Source organism: Ylistrum balloti, unplaced genomic scaffold (assembly GCF_031769215.1).
Source record: "Ylistrum balloti isolate Yb309-2 unplaced genomic scaffold, AGI_CSIRO_Ybal_v1 Utg369752, whole genome shotgun sequence".
In the NCBI taxonomy this organism is placed as follows: domain Eukaryota; kingdom Metazoa; phylum Mollusca; class Bivalvia; order Pectinida; family Pectinidae; genus Ylistrum; species Ylistrum balloti.
Window position 1 is genome coordinate 1,332,021 of NW_026781955.1, and position 16,904 is coordinate 1,348,924.

General features: G+C 38.7%; 1 protein-coding gene across 1 annotated transcript; it reads right to left on the minus strand.

Moving 5' to 3' along the window:
• Positions 1 to 12,496: 12,496 nt before the first annotated feature.
• On the minus strand, positions 12,497 to 13,484 carry LOC132543322 (antigen LPMC-61-like). The gene is made up of 2 exons (XM_060206810.1): positions 13,032 to 13,484; positions 12,497 to 12,892 (listed from the first exon to the last, which is right to left on the minus strand). The coding sequence occupies exons 1-2, from the start codon at positions 13,482 to 13,484 to the stop codon at positions 12,497 to 12,499; spliced, it is 849 nt and encodes a 282-aa protein (XP_060062793.1).
• Between the last annotated feature and the right edge of the window lie 3,420 nt (positions 13,485 to 16,904).

Sequence of the window (16,904 nt, forward strand, 5' to 3'; positions counted from 1 at the left end):
GACCCAGTTTATATTTTTCACCATATACAGATGTGCTTGTTTTTATCAGGTGTGGATTTGTTGAAATTAACAAAAATCAACAAAGAACTGTTCGTCATTCCACCTGCTATAACATAAGATTATATTTCAATGAAGTCTACGAATAAATATCCGAAATCAGGTACATATTAATTAACATAAGATTATCTTTCAATGAAGGCTACGAATAAATATCCGGAATCAGGTACATAATAATTAAGTGAAATGAAAACTGAAATTAATATCCGGAAAATTATACCAAGAAAATAATATAATAGAGGATACATTGACGATATGTATTCCAGCCAGTTGACTGACGATATCATCATGACTCGTAAATATATACATACAGTACAATATTTGGACAACAAATAAGAGGACATTCACATCCTATATACGAAAATTTAGGGTATAAATGTTTTGTCAAATAAACTCTCATTTCATGCAAAAAGGACGATTCGTTTCTCGGCTTTCTGAGAAACACTAGTATCAAGTGTTAAAACATATGAAACAAAAATAGAAAAAAAACCAGGGTGTCTAATTTGTCTAAATGCAATTGGAGGCAAAATATAATGAGATTATGACAGTGGTTAGCCAGTAAGGAAATCAGGTTATCTGTTCATTGCTAACTGATTGGTAGCCATACAGTTTCTGACCACGTGTTCAGTACTGATTCAAATGAATAAATAGGTCACCACGTGACAACGTGACGATGTGAAAGTGTTATCACTTCCCTGAATTAAATCTAGACATCTATTTTCTAGTTAATACCGTCGATACACTTGGGCTCATTTGGTCCCTAATTCCATTCAGCAACACACCTGAAACAATTATTTTGTTCCATGATTCCATTAGGATCGGCCAGTTTGACACATTTTCATCATGTCCAGTCCGTACTGTATCGGAACTCTTCCAATTCCACAGCTGCGGTTGAAAACAGATGTGCTCATCATGCATATTTAAACTCCTGATTGGGAGGGCGTAATGATGGTGTTAACGGTTCCCGATGGACCCGGTAAAGTGGTTTTAATAACGAAACCGACTATTTTTGGAATAAGGCGTACTTTGACGTAAGTGACTTTTCTTGTCTTTTATGGAACCAGAAGGGCCCACCAGACAAGCATCAATAATGTATGCTGTATACATAATTAAGTCAGAAGTTTTAAAAAATGGATTTTAAAGAGCTTCATTTCGGAGAATGTCGATGTGTTTACAACATTTTCCATTTGTGATATTGAAGTCAGTATTAGTTATTTCAACAGATTTTATACTTACATTGATACATAAACCCGACACCTGTCACAATGAATATTTATAGCAGTGAATATTTCTCACCAAAATCCACATTTGTAAATTATGTATATACACAATATATCTTCGTATACATATAGTTATTAACATCGTGAGAAACTTAACAAAAACAACAAAAAATATCGACTTGTTAGCAGAATATGTATTCAGACTCAAATTTGATGAAACTAGGACACAATGCAAACAAAAGAAAAATGTTTACGGAGACCCGTAGGAGGATAAAACCAGATGTTCCGATACCGGAAAGTTGTAGGAAATGATCGAGGTAAGAAGAATCTGCCGCGACCTTGTTTTTCATTATTACAATAGAATGTGTTATAGTTCTACTAGAAAAAAAAGACTTTTCGACGATACAATAAATGTGATGTTATTGAAGGTCACTTGAAGGTGATCTGTCGTCACAACAAGCTAAATTTTGCATGTCAAACTTTTCGTTAAAAGTCATAAACCTGATCTTAATTATTTACAAATTCATCTTAAACTCCTATATCTCTATATCTCAACCACGCTCACCCATTCAGAAAATGCGGATTGAAGACCAGCTCTTGGAATTGGCCAGCTTTGGCATTAATCAGCACAGGATTTGTCATCGGAACAGCTGAACCATTTTATTTTTGATGACGTACATATACGTACATTTACATCGGTTCAATGATATCCAAGATCGGTCTTGCTATCGTCGCATTGACACCTTAAGAGCAAAGAGTGGTATCGACTTTGATCCCTTGTGACCACATCATGGCTGACCAAAATCGGTAATAGGATTAAGCTCGCCGCTAGCCGAGGCTATGGTGAGGCGCTCATTGTTTAGGTTTGACTATTAGATCATATGGCTAAACCATGAAGCACTAAAGCCGTATAATTGCGGTACATAAAATGATGTGTCTTATTCTTCATATTTTAATCAAAAGAACAAACAATTCACTTAGAATAAATATGTTGTTCAATTTCAAAATTAAAGAAACGGTCTCGCATGTGGACATTTGTGTAGTGTAGAGCTGGCCTTTTTGCCTAAAGGGCATGTCTTTGGTATCCCAAACAAGAGAAGTATTCATGTCAATTAGACGTATGTTACTTGCTGGGAACATGAGAGTCTCTTGGGAAGGTATCAATGGTACATTTATACGAATAATACATTTAGCAGAGTAATGGTGTTGCCACACCAGAACTATTTTTCCTGGTTAATTTTAGAGATCGTTTGTATTTTGTATCGTCGCAACGTTAAGGATCAGCAATACTTTGTTAACAATATCACACGTGTTACCGTTATTCTATAGAATGATACTGAGTCCAACACCAGACAGAAATAGAATGGAAGGGCATCGAGGGGGAGGGGGTCTACTGTGTTGTATCGCCTTGAAGGGTAGCTGTATACATCGTCGTTTGCACGACTTTGTCACTCTTTTCATTCGGATTTCAAAGCATTTTGCTCGTATATAACCACAATCTTTCTTTCAATGGTACATTTAGCATGGGTATGACATTTTTTCGCATACTACAGCGTCATGTGTATGACAATTTTATAATAGAACTGTGTCATTGATTATGATATTCCTGACTGTACTATTGTGTCCTACTGATGATAATCTTACTATAAAATGGTTAATTTGGTAATAATTTTCTTGCTTAACAAATGTCGAGCGAATATTCTCATAAAATGGACACTTTATGACAAAATGGTACTTGTCTTCGATACATCACGTTTAATACACACAGTCTGTTATTCTAATCAGTATTTCTGAATCTTCACCTTTCGATCTCCGAGTCACGAGCTGTCATTCTAAGTTTTGCATATTACATATTTGTTCAATATTTTTGCTTATACAACGTGTCAACAAAGTATCAAGAAGACGTAATGCTATGCTATCTCAACATTTTTGTTGGACCATATCGATAAATCGATGATTGAGCATATTATACAGTGTTTCATTTACACCTGTACGTTTTGGAATGTTTGAAATATATCCTAAACTGTTTGGTTTTCTACCTAACGCAACTGAAAAAAATGAAACTGAAAAGAGTTGTCTATTTTGAATAATTTATTAATTATTTATCAATTCTGGTTCCTGTGTCAAAGAATTTCATTTTTTAAAATGATTTTCCGTTTAACAGATGCAGATTTAAACGTTAACATGAGATAGGTTTGATAGATGTCTAATGGAGAATTCGCCGTTAAAAACTGACAAAGAGTACAGCATATCTCCTGTGTTTACTCTGACACAAACCACGCACTACATCGCCCTGGTGACTTTCGCGTTTTCCTTGTACACAAATAGATATTAATGCCATTATTTATAATGTACAAATGTGTTCCAGTGAACATCCATCATACCACTTTGCTATGACCCAGGACTCGTTTCTCATATCAATGCCTATACAAGTCGACCACACTTCTAGTTCTGGAGAGTCGACCAATGTGTATATTGAATACGTATATGGGTGATTCATAAATACAAAAAAATAATATACCATATGCCGTTTAAAGATCGCATACAAAGATGTCATGACTCTAAGCTTTATCATTCTTTAGCAGAAGTCGTGTGCAGGATTAAACAAAGGTCACTTTCGAAATAACATTTGTTTCGTTTATCAAATGTTGATCCTTTGGGCCTATTGACCCAAAATTTGTCTCAAAATTAGTTTAAAATACGTATTGTTTTATCCTCGTACTTGAAACGAAGAATTTCGTTTTCTCTTCGTTCAAAATTTTCATTGAAATTTTACAACTTTTCTTCATTGAATATGTAGACCGGAGTTTCCGATAACTTTTTTGGATTTCATTTTTCTGATTTGTCTTTTCCATCCATACGTGCATTCTGCTATAAAGTATTTTTAATGTTTTGTTATGAAATATGTTTTTAATATTATTTGTATTTTTCCTTCGTAAAAGCGTCATGATCTTTATTACAGGAAAATAAAATCCCCCTTATAAGCTTTGTAACAGTAAAACAAACAGCAGAACCATATATAGAAAATCCAATATGTCAGATTAGTAATGAAACACGAGTATTCAACGTGGGCTGTTGCATACATTACAATATACCAGATCCTTTTATGGTTTATGAAATATGCGTTGTAATTAATTATGAATGATTTTATGTCCCATCTAAGCAATAGGCCATTACTGAAACAATTCATGTCAGTTCTCGGCTTATACATCAATAGGGGTTTTATCCTTTTTATAGAATTAGATCGAGGAAAGCAGATAATTTTTATTTTTATAAAATGGTAACACATTACATGCGAAACAAACGGTACCTGTGGTGCTGACGTTAAACGAGGTACGAACTCATTGTTCTTTTATGTGTTAATTAGCTCGTGGTAGGAGAAAGATATCTCCCGTTTTTTGTATTGTGTGTGGTTTATACATTTCAGCGATTCCAATGCCCTCTACACACAGTAAGTGAACTTTGACTGAAGCTTCGGTAAATAAAGGTTTGTTCAATAATCTCAGCGAAGCCAGGAGAGCATAATAACACATGATATTTACTCGAACCAGTACAGCAATAACCTCAGAACCGTATCAATGTTTACTTGGTGAATTAATGTCGAATGTGTCGGCGTCATTTGGCACTTACAACGAAAATCGAAATAACTTGACAGTACATAAAAACCGACCTCAGTACATACCGGGAACATAATTATTGGCGAGTACTGTTGATTCCAGCAGCACGCAAACCTTTCTACATATAGTCTAGCTTTAACGAAAACCTTTCAAGTTCTAACAACATCACAATCCTTCCTAGACAACAGCACCTTATACATTTATAAGTCTACCAACATTCTAACCCTTCCTAGGTCTAATAACTTTCTAACACTTCCTAGGTCTAACAACATTCTAACCCTTCCTAGGCCTAACAACATTCTAACCCTTCCTAGGTCTACCAACTTTCTAACCCTTCCTTGTTCTAACAACTTTCTAACCCTTCCTTGTTCTAACAACTTTCTAACCCTTCCTTGTTCTAATAACTTTCTAACCCTTCCTTGTTCTAATAACTTTCTAACCCTTCCTTGTTCTAACAACTTTCTAACCCTTCCTTGTTCTAACAACTTTCTAACCCTTCCTTGTTCTAACAACTTTCTAACCCTTCCTTGTTCTAATAACTTTCTAACCCTTCCTTGTTCTAACAACATTCTAACCCTTCCTAGGTCTACCAACATTCTAACCCTTCCTTGTTCTAACAACTTTCTAACCCTTCCTTGTTCTAACAACTTTCTAACCCTTCCTTGTTCTAACAACTTTCTAACCCTTCCTTGGTCTAATAACTTTCTAACCCTTCCTTGTTCTAACAACATTCTAACCCTTCCTTGTTCTAACAACATTCTAACCCTTCCTAGGTCTAACAACATTCTAACCCTTCCTTGTTCTTACAACTTTCTAACCCTTCCTTGTTCTAACAACTTTCTAACCCTTCCTTGTTCTAACAACTTTCTAACCCTTCCTTGTTCTAACAACTTTCTAACCCTTCCTTGTTCTAACAACTTTCTAACCCTTCCTTGTTCTAACAACTTTCTAACCCTTCCTTGTTCTAACAACATTCTAACCCTTCCTTGTTCTAACAACTTTCTAACCCTTCCTTGTTCTAACAACTTTCTAACCCTTCCTTGTTCTAACAACTTTCTAACCCTTCCTTGGTCTAACTTTCTAACCCTTCCTAGGTCTAACAACATTCTAACCCTACCTAGGTATAACAACATTCTAACCCTTCCCAGGTGTAACAACATTCTAACCCTTCCTAGGTCTAACAACATTCTAACCCTTCCTAGGTCTACCAACTTTCTAACCCTTCCTTGTTCTAACAACATTCTAACCCTTCCTTGTTCTAACAACATTCTAACCCTTCCTAGGTCTACCAACATTCTAACCCTTCCTAGGTCTACCAACTTTCTAATCCTTCCTAGGCCTAACAACATTCTAACCCTTCCTTGGTCTAATAACTTTCTAACCCTTCCTAGGTCTAAAAATATTCTAACCCTTCCTAGGTCTAACAACATTCTAACCCTTCCTTGTTCTAACAACATTCTAACCCTTCCTTGGTCTAACAACATTCTAACCCTTCCTAGGTCTACCAACATTCTAACCCTTTCTTGGTCTAAAAATATTCTAACCCTTCCTAGGTCTATCAACATTCTAACCCTTCCTTGTTCTAACAACATTCTAACCCTTCCTAGGTCTATTAACATCATAACACTTTCTAGGCCTAAGAACATTCTTACCCTTCCTTGGTCTAACAACATTCTTACCTTTCCTAGGTCGAACAACATTCTAACCCTTCCCAGGTCTAACAACATTCTAACCCTCCCTAGGTCTATCAACATCATAACACATTCTAGGCCTAACAACATTCTAACCCTCCCTAGGTCGATTAACATCATAACACTTTCTAGGCCTAACAACATTCTTACCCTTCCTTGGTCTAACAACATTCTTACCTTTCCTCGGTCGAACAACATTCTAACCCTTCCCAGGTCTAACAACATTCTAACCCTCCCTAGGTCTATTAACATCATAACACTTTCTAGGCCTAACAACATTCTTACCCTTCCTTGGTCTAACAACATTCTTACCCTTCCTCGGTCGAACAACATTCTAACCCTTCCCAGGCCTAACAACATTCTAACCCTCCCTAGGTCTATTAACATCATCACACTTTCTAGGCCTAACAACATTCTTACCCTTCCTCGGTCGAACAACATTCTAACCCTTCCCAGGTCTAACAACATTCTAACCCTCCCTAGGTCTATTAACATCATAACACTTTCTAGGCCTAACAACATTCTAACCCTTCCCAGGTCTAACAACATTCTAACCCTCCCTAGGTCTATTAACATCATAACACTTTCTAGGCCTAACAACATTCTAACCCTCCCTAGGTCGATTAACATCATAACACTTTCTAGGCCTAACAACATTCTTACCCTTCCTCGGTCGAACAACATTCTAACCCTTCCCAGGCCTAACAACATTCTAACCCTTCCTATGTCTAACAACATTTTAACCCTTCCTAGGTCTAATAACTTTCTAACCCTTCCTTGTTCTAACAACATTCTAACCCTTCCTTGGTCTAACAACATTCTAACCCTTCCTAGGTCTAACAACATTCTAACCCTTCCTTGTTCTAACAACATTCTAACCCTTCCTAGGTCTATCAACATTCTAACCCTTCCTAGGTCTACCAACATTCTAACCCTTCCTAGGTCTAACAACATTCTAACCCTTCCTAGGTCGGTCTATCAACATTCTAACCCTTCCTAGGTCTACCAACTTTCTAATCCTTCCTAGGTCTAATAACTTTCTAACCCTTCCTAGGTCTATCAACATTCTAACCCTTCCTAGGTCTAACAACATTCTAACCCTTCCTAGGTCGGTCTATCAACATTCTAACCCTTCCTAGGTCTACCAACATTCTAACCCTTCCTAGGTATATCAACATTCTAACCCTTCCTTGTTCTAACAACATTCTAACCCTTTCTAGGTCTAACAACATTCTAACCCTTCCTAGGTATATTAACATCATAACACTTTCTAGGCCTAACAACATTTTAACCTTTCGTAGGTCTAACAACATTCTAACCCTTCCTTGTTCTAACAACATTCTAACCCTTCCTAGGTCTAACAACATTCTAACCCTTCCTAGGTCTACCAACTTTCTAACCATTCCTTGTTCTACCAACATTCTAACCCTTCCTAGGTCTAAAAATATTCTAACCCTTCCTAGGTCTAACAACATTCTAACCCTTCCTAGGTCTAACAACATTCTAACCCTTCCTAGGTCTAACAACATTCTAACCCGTCCTAGGTCTAACAACATTCTAACCCTTCCTAGGCCTAACAACATTCTAACCCTTCCTTGGTCTACCAACTTTCTAACCATTCCTTGTTCTACCAACATTCTAACCCTTTCTAGGTCTAATAACTTTCTAACCCTTCCTTGGTCTAACAACATTCTAACCCTTCCTAGGTCTAACAACATTCTAACCCTTCCTAGGCCTAACAACATTCTAACCCTTCCTAGGTCTAATAACATTCTAACCCTCCCTAGGTCGATTAACATCATAACACTTTCTAGGCCTAACAACATTCTTACCCTTCCTTGGTCTAACAACATTCTAACCCTTCCTAGGTCTAACAACATTCTAACCCTTCCTAGGTCTAACAACATTCTAACCCTCCCTAGGTCTATTAACATCATAACACTTTCTAGGCCTAACAACATTCTTACCCTTCCTTGGTCTAACAACATTCTAACCCTTCCTAGGTGTAACAACATTCTAACCCTTCCTAGGTCTTACAACATTCTAACCCTTTCTAGGTCTATCAACATTCTAACCCTTCCTAGGTCTAACAACTTTCTAACCCTTCCTAGGTCTACCAACATTCTAACCCTTCCTAGGCCTACCAACATTCTAACCCTTCCTAGGTCTAACAACTTTCTAACCCTTCCTAGGTCTACCAACATTCTAACCCTTCCTAGGCCTACCAACATACTAACCCTTCCTAAGTCCAGGAACAAATGAAATTACAAAAAAAAGTTAATAATTTTAAAAAATACAGAGAAAACGATCATCTATATGTTGACTTCTATGAAAACATTAGAAAAATACAAAGACAACGGAAATTTGAACTTTCGAAAAAAAAACAATCTTTACACAGAAGTTATTTTTGTGCTTTGTAATGGCTTTAGCAAAATAATATTACAACATCTTCCCATCCTGTCATTGATTAGTACAGCTTATTGAAACACCTTATAAGTCGATATGAGTGTCCCTATTAGTAAGATATGAATTCGGGATTGGTGAGAATCTGTTTCTTAATTGAAGATATTTAAAGAGAGTTGGAGGCTCAATCGACTTTTGTCGCCTACGTTTCTTTAATGAGATCACAAAAACCGATTATATCAAGTTGGGGCTATGTCCTCCGAAAGAAAAGTTCGCACCTTCATGTGGAAAGCTCACAACTTGTCAACTCGGAAATACGGTGCCTCCTTGTTGCTTGGTTTGGCATTAAAATCCTATAACCACAGTGAAACAGGTCACGTGGTATAATATAAACGGTAAATATCATTAATATTCAGAGAGAAGTGTTTGTGTCTGTGTTCTATTTTCGCAAAGTAGCTAAGAGTTCGTCACTGGTATGTCCACAAAATCGTATATTTTGAAACTGGGCATTAAAGTTAATATATCAGTAAATTTCTCTAATGGCCTTGGAATAGCTTTTTACGAAAATACAGCTGAGCAGATTTTTGTTTTTGTTTTTTAGCTCTTCAAAATTGTGTAAGATATGAAATTGTCGTCCTTCTGTCTATCTGTCAGAGACCAGACCATAAATGTTTAGCGCTATCAATAGGTATGAGTGGACATTAATGCTATATTGGATCTATAAATATCAGTCCAATCGTCCGTGACGTTATGAATAGCAAGTTGTTCGTGTCTTATCTAATGGTTTGGGCGGAGACCGGAAGTCCTCGTTCGATTAAAAACGGAACAGTAAAATCAATATATGTACAATGTCCGCACTGATTCTTTTTGTTACACATGCAACAGTTTGAACAATAATATTTGGGATATGAATGCAAAAATGAAAGATCCCGCAAAAACGAATTTGATATTCCTAAAACCTCAATAATAGAAAACATACTGGTTTCCATAAAATGATCGTTGTAGATATGAATGGGGCGGTGGAAGGAGAGGGAAGGAGGGGGCGGAGGGGGAACAGGGTGGGGGGGAGGAAGATGGATTAAGTATGGCTTCGTCAGAATATACATCTACCATGGTAATAGATATCTGAGAACAATTACAACACATTCATGACCAGTTATCGCCAAATCTAGCGCCATTTTCTAAATTCATTTTCACACAAAATGTGCTGAACATTTTCCTCGACGTGTTATTAACACTACAATGCGGAATAATGAAACTTATTCTTGTAAAACACAATAATTCCTTGTGGTTCTGTAATGTCGAATCCCATAAGATTTAACCAGGCTTTCAACAAACCATTTGGATATTTGTTCATATCGTCTTCTGTAATTAGACTGCTACTTGAAACATCGAAAATATGAATAAATGACACCCAAAAGAGTTAGTGTTTCTTGACGTGGTGTATATTTGTTGAGGGAATTTGGGGTCAGAGGGCGCGATGAAAGGATTTAGGACAGCGCCTATTGCGAGAAGGACAAGTGTAATTAAAATGGGTGTAGAATTTGTGGGAGAGAATACAAAAATGCGCTGAAGATTGAAGGAGTGTACACCGCTGAAGTGGAAGCGTAAACTCGCCCAGGCGCGTATTATGTGTACGCAGACGTCAATGAACTGGGATGCAGAAGCGAAATAGTCTCAAACAACTCAAATTAATCAGTTGACAAATAAGTTGCTTCATCTTGCGTATGAGCAAACAGTGAAGGGCAAGATTTACACAGGTTGAGGCAAGGAAGAGGGGTGAGGGGAGATCTAGCATCGATGACAAGGAGAAAGGTGTTTTAAAAACCTAGTCGTGCAACAGTGACCCAGGGGAGGAAAGAGACAATTATTGCGACAACATACGTTGCGACTGGGAGAATTATTTTTCTAATAAACTTACACAAAAAACCGTCTAGTATTATGTACTCACGACTAAACAAATATGTACATACAGTTCTTAATTAAGGCAGTGGATGTGCACGGACTCGACTAAATGTCGTAGTAGCTTATACTTGAAAAAAAAAACTTCGTCCACAGAGACGGGTCAATAACTAATATCGATTTACGTTCATACCACATGAAATACCACGACCCTGATTGGGGTATCATCAAAAATGCCTTGGTTCGCTATATAATAAAGGATGCAGCATAATTATTATCGGCGTTATACATATCATACAAATCTCGAGAGAATTTAACTTAATTAAAATACACGAAGCGTACATAACGCTTGTGCACAAATCCCGCCATCATAATTCTGTTTGATATACGAGTTCTTTATCTGCGAGGGGGAATTATGCATTTGTTTTGACGTTAGGGAAAACCAAAGTGATGTTGGGTTGATAAATAAATGTCAATTTCAGTACAATAAACGTCTGTATTGACCGTGATGTCCGTAACACGGGGTGACAATTACTGGCTAACAGTCACGTGACTGCCTGCATTATATATATATTACAAGATTATTAATATTTCTCTGTCACAACGTCAGGTGTATCAGAATACCCGATAAAACATCAATTTCTGTGTAATAACAGAACCTACTCTATCTACCGATTCACGGTCTGTAATAATACTTCACAAAGAAACGAAATGATATCGACAGTAATAGTTTTGAACTGACACAATATTCTCTACGGTATTGTTGCTAAGTAAATCGATACTGTGTTCATTAGTGTTTAAATATGCATTCTGTACTCCCGGGAGTGTCATTTATCTTCACTATTTAATATAACATTTATCTGTAATCACAGATACATTGATAAAATGTCCCACTCTGTACAATATGACTGGATCACATGTAAAACAGGCGTATCTATATGTATGCTCGTATATTGTACAGGAATATATCTTATTTATATACATGTAAATATTAAAATCGTCATCATGTACACAACATGCATCTCATCACGTCGATATGTACATCTGACGTTCCTTGTTAATATGTACATCTTGTGTACCTCTTAATAAAAAAGGCGTACATTTCCCTTCATGTACATGCACGTTGTTGATATGTTTTATATGTTAATATGTCTTTAATACATATATATGCATATATTTGTGCATTTGTATCAAAATTTGCATACGTACTCTATTTTACTATCTCTAACAAACGATCTTTCCTCTCAACGATGGTGATGCCTAGCGTGCAGCGGATTACAAAAAAACCAACCCCTCTCACCAATATGGGTCTAACATCTTTTGTGCCTCGTTGATGTTGTGGGTCTATCCACCGTACACCTTTAGTTCTTCGTTGATGTTGAGGGTCTATCTACCATACCTCTTTAGTGCTTTGTTGATGTTGTTGTTCTATCCACCGTACCTCTTTAGTTCCTCGTTGATGTTGTTGTTCTATCCACCGTACCTCTTTAGTGCCTCGTTGATGTGGGTCTATCCACCATACCTGTTTAGTTCTCGTTGATGTGGGTCTATCCACCGTACCTCTTTAGTTCCTCGTTAATTTTGAGGGTCTATCCACCGTACCTCTTTAGTGCCTCTTTAATGTTGTTGGTCTATCCACCGTGCCTCGTTGATGTTGGTCTATCCACTGTACCTCTTTAGTGCCTCGTTGATGTTGTGGGTCTATCCACTGTACCTCTTTAGTGCTTTGTTGATGTTGTTGTTCTATCCACCGTACCTCTTTAGTTCCTCGTTGATGTTGTTGGTCTATCCACCGTACCTCTTTAGTTCCTCGTTGATGTTGTTGGTCTATCCACCGTACCTCTTTAGTGCCTCGTTGATGTTGTGGGTCTATCCACCGTACCTCTTTAGTGCCTCGTTGATGTTGTGGGTCTATCCACTGTACCTCTTCAGTGCTTTGTTGATGTTGTTGTTCTATCCACCGTCCACCATACCTCTTTAGTTCCTCGTTGATGTTGTGGGTCTATCCACCGTACCTCTTTAGTTCCTCGCTGATGTTGTGGGTCTATCCACCGTACCTCTTTAGTTCCTCGTTGATGTTGTGGGTCTATCCACCATACCTCTTTAGTGCCTCGTTATTGTTGAGGGTCTATCCACCGTACCTCTTTAGTGCCTCGTCGATGTTGTGGGTCTATCCACTGTACCTCTTTAGTGCCTCGTTGATGTTGTGGGTCTATCCACTGTACCTCTTCAGTGCTTTGTTGATGTTGTTGTTCTATCCACCATACCTCTTTAGTTCCTCGTTGATGTTGTTGGTCTATCCACTGTACCTCTTTAGTTCCTCGTTGATGTTGTTGTTCTATCCACCGTACCTCTTTAGTTCCTCGTTGATGTTGTTGGTCTATCCACCGTACCTCTTTAGTTCCTCGTTGATGTTGTTGGTCTATCCACTGTACCTCTTTAGTTCCTCGTTGATGTTGTGGGTCTATCCACCGTACCTCTTTAGTTCCTCGTTGATGTTGTGGGTCTATCCACCGTACCTCTTTAGTTCCTCGTTGATGTTGTTGTTCTATCCACCGTACCTCTTTAGCTCCTCGTTGATGTTGTGGGTCCATCCACCATACCTCTTTAGTGCCTCGTTAATGTTGTGGGTCTATCCACCGTACCTCTTTAGTTCCTCGTTGATGTTGTGGGTCTATCCACCGTACCTCTTTAGTTCCTCGTTGATGTTGTGGGTCTATCCACCGTTCCTCATTAGTGCCTCGTTGATGTTGTGGTTCTATCTACTGTGCCTCTTTAGTGCCTCGTTGATGTTGTGGGTCTATCCACTGTACCTCTTTAGTGCCTCGTTGATGTTGTGGGTCTATCCACCGTACCTCTTTAGTTCCTCGTTGATGTTGTGGGTCTATCCACAGTACCTCTTTAGTTCCTCGTTAATGTTGAGGGTCTATCCACCATACCTCTTTAGTTCCTCGTTGATGTTGTGGGTCTATCCACCGTACCTCTTTAGTTCCTCGTTGATGTTGTGGGTCTATCCACCGTACCTCATTAGTGCCTCGTTGATGTTGTGGGTCTATCCACAGTACCTCTTTAGTTCCTCGTTAATGTTGAGGGTCTATCCACCATACCTCTTTAGTTCCTCGTTGATGTTGTGGGTCTATCCACCGTACCTCTTTAGTTCCTCGTTGATGTTGTGGGTCTATCCACCGTACCTCTTTAGTTCCTCGTTGATGTTGAGGGTCTATCCACCGTACCTCTTTAGTTCCTCGTTGATGTTGTTGTTTCTATCCGCCGTACCTCTTTAGTGCCTCGTTAATGTTGTGGGTCTATCGACCGTTCCTCATTAGTGCCTCGTTGATGTTGTGGGTCTATCCACCGTACCTCTTTAGTTCCTCGTTGATGTTGTGGGTCTATCCACCGTTCCTCTTTAGTTCCTCGTTGATGTTGTGGGTCTATCCACTGTACCTCTTTAGTTCTTTGTTGATGTTGTTGTTCTATCCACCGTTCCTCTTTAGTTCCTCGTTGATGTTGTGGGTCTATCCACCATACCTCTTTAGTGCCTCGTTGATGTTGAGGGTCTATCCACCGTACCTCTTTAGTGCCTCGTTGATGTTGTGGGTCTATCCACCGTACCTCTTTAGTTCCTCGTTGATGTTGTGGGTCTATCCACCGTTCCTCATTAGTGCCTCGTTGATGTTGTGGGTCTATCCACTGTACCTCTTTAGTGCCTCGTTGATGTTGAGGGTCTATCCACCGTACCTCTTTAGTGCCTCGTTGATGTTGTTGTTCTATCCACCGAACCTCTTTAGTTCCTCGTTGATGTTGTGGGTCTATCCACCGTACCTCTTTAGTTCCTCGTTGATGTTGTTGTTCTATCCACCGTACCTCTTTAGTGCCTCGTTGATGTTGTGGGTCTATCCACCGTACCTCTTTAGTTCCTCGTTGATGTTGTGGGTCTATCCACTGTACCTCTTTAGTGCTTTGTTGATGTTGTTGGTCTATCCACTGTACCTCTTTAGTTCCTCATTGATGTTGTGGGTCTATCCACCGTACCTCTTTAGTTCCTCGTTGATGTTGTGGGTCTATCCACTGTACCTCTTCAGTGCTTTGTTAATGTTGTGGGTCTATCCACCATACCTCTTTAGTGCCTCGTTGATGTTGAGGGTCTATCCACCATACCTCTTTAGTTCCTCGTTGATGTTGTGGGTCTATCCACCATACCTCTTTAGTTCCTCGTTGATGTTGAGGGTCTATCCACCGTACCTCTTTAGTTCCTCGTTGATGTTGTGAGTCTATCCACCATACCTCTTTAGTGCTTTGTTGATGTTGTTGGTCTATCCACTGTACACCTTTAGTGCTTTGGTCACAATGCAGATAAGATGTGAATGTAATGCCTGAGTATTCCTAAGTGATGACCCAAGATTTACGCTGCTGTCACAAACAACATTCGACCAGCTCAGTGCGCTTTGTGTGACGTTGTGGAACATTTAGTGCGCTTTGTGGGACCGTTGTGGAACATTACTATTGAGCTTTACTCTTAAAGGCATTATAATTCAAGCGCCGCTTACACAAGAAAGCAAAAACAATGTCTAAAAGGCACTGTAGGTTACCAACGGAATAATCCATCAGTAGAATTTCGTCCGATAAGAATACCGCTGGTATATGTAGATCGTGGGCGAAAGACCAAAACCAGAAAAATCAAGTTCGCAAATGAGGTCGTTGATCATAACCAGAAAAAGGGCCCGCGGAGAGAGTATGACCATGACGGACGCCCTGTTCAACCTTGTATGGATTTCCGGTTTTGCCCTCGTTCAGTACAAATGACGTCACTCCTTTGAAGTATACGCCAGATTTTGCCGTTAATGCTGTAGAGCTTAAAAGAAGTTCATTGGTCCAGACACTATCAAAAGCCTTTTCGTTGTCTAGAAATGCAGCAAAAAATCTTGTATTTCGATCAAGATGATGACACACGCCTTATTTTACAGTGAAGGCTGCGGTAATACTTCCGTAATTTGGCGTAAAACCTTGTTGTAATCGGTGTGGAAAGTTCATCCTCGAGATCCTGCTATATATCATCTTTCCAAACAAGTTTTGTAGTACAGATGTCAATGTGCTATCTCGATAATTGTTCATATACAGTTCATCTTTTTTTCACCTTTAAAGAGAGAAATAACAATTCCGTGCTTGAAGCATGGTGGATAATCTTCTATTTCAAAGGCAAAATTGTACAAAAGAGTTATTGCTTTTACCAGGTGTTTGCCTCCAAATCGAATATGCTCTACTACTATGTGGTCGTGCTCTGCCGCTTTTCTATTCCTCATATCTTTCAAAACATTCAATTCTTCAGCTTCCGTAATATGTTCCCGACATACACTGTTTACGTTTCAATAGCTTTGGGCGTGAAACAAACTTTCCACGGAATCTATTTGATGTTGGTGCTCTGCAGAATAATGCGCCTTTCCCGAGACACTCACTCGCCAATTTACTATAGTGATCTACCCATGCTCTTCGGTTTGCATCCGGGTCACGAGATATCGTGTCATTAGTCCTTAACTCTGATGTTTCATAACCGTTAATTTTCCGGGCTCTAATCGCTCTATAAAAGTTCCGATATCCACCTCTGCAGCTGATTTTGTATTCTGACTCCTTCCTCGCAGTGTCTTTCTTAATATGAGGTTTCGTTCTTTATATTACCGATACGACTCAAATTCCTTACCATGCGGTCTACCATCATGTATCCATAATGAACGGTTTGCAGCGTTTTGACATCATTATAACTCCAATATGGCTTGAGGTATGGCATAAGTTGTGTCATTGAGAGCGTTTCAAGCGCAGCCTCGCGCTTGATATTAACAATAATTTTTAACTTCGCTTCACGACTGTGAATATCTTTCGTTACTGAACGGAGATCATCTCTCTGCTTGATTTTCTGGCCGACACTTTTTTCATACTTTGAACTTTGTTTCGACGAACACTTTTTCCAGTTAACGGAGTATACACTACATTCGTATTAACGCATGACATCTGGAATACAG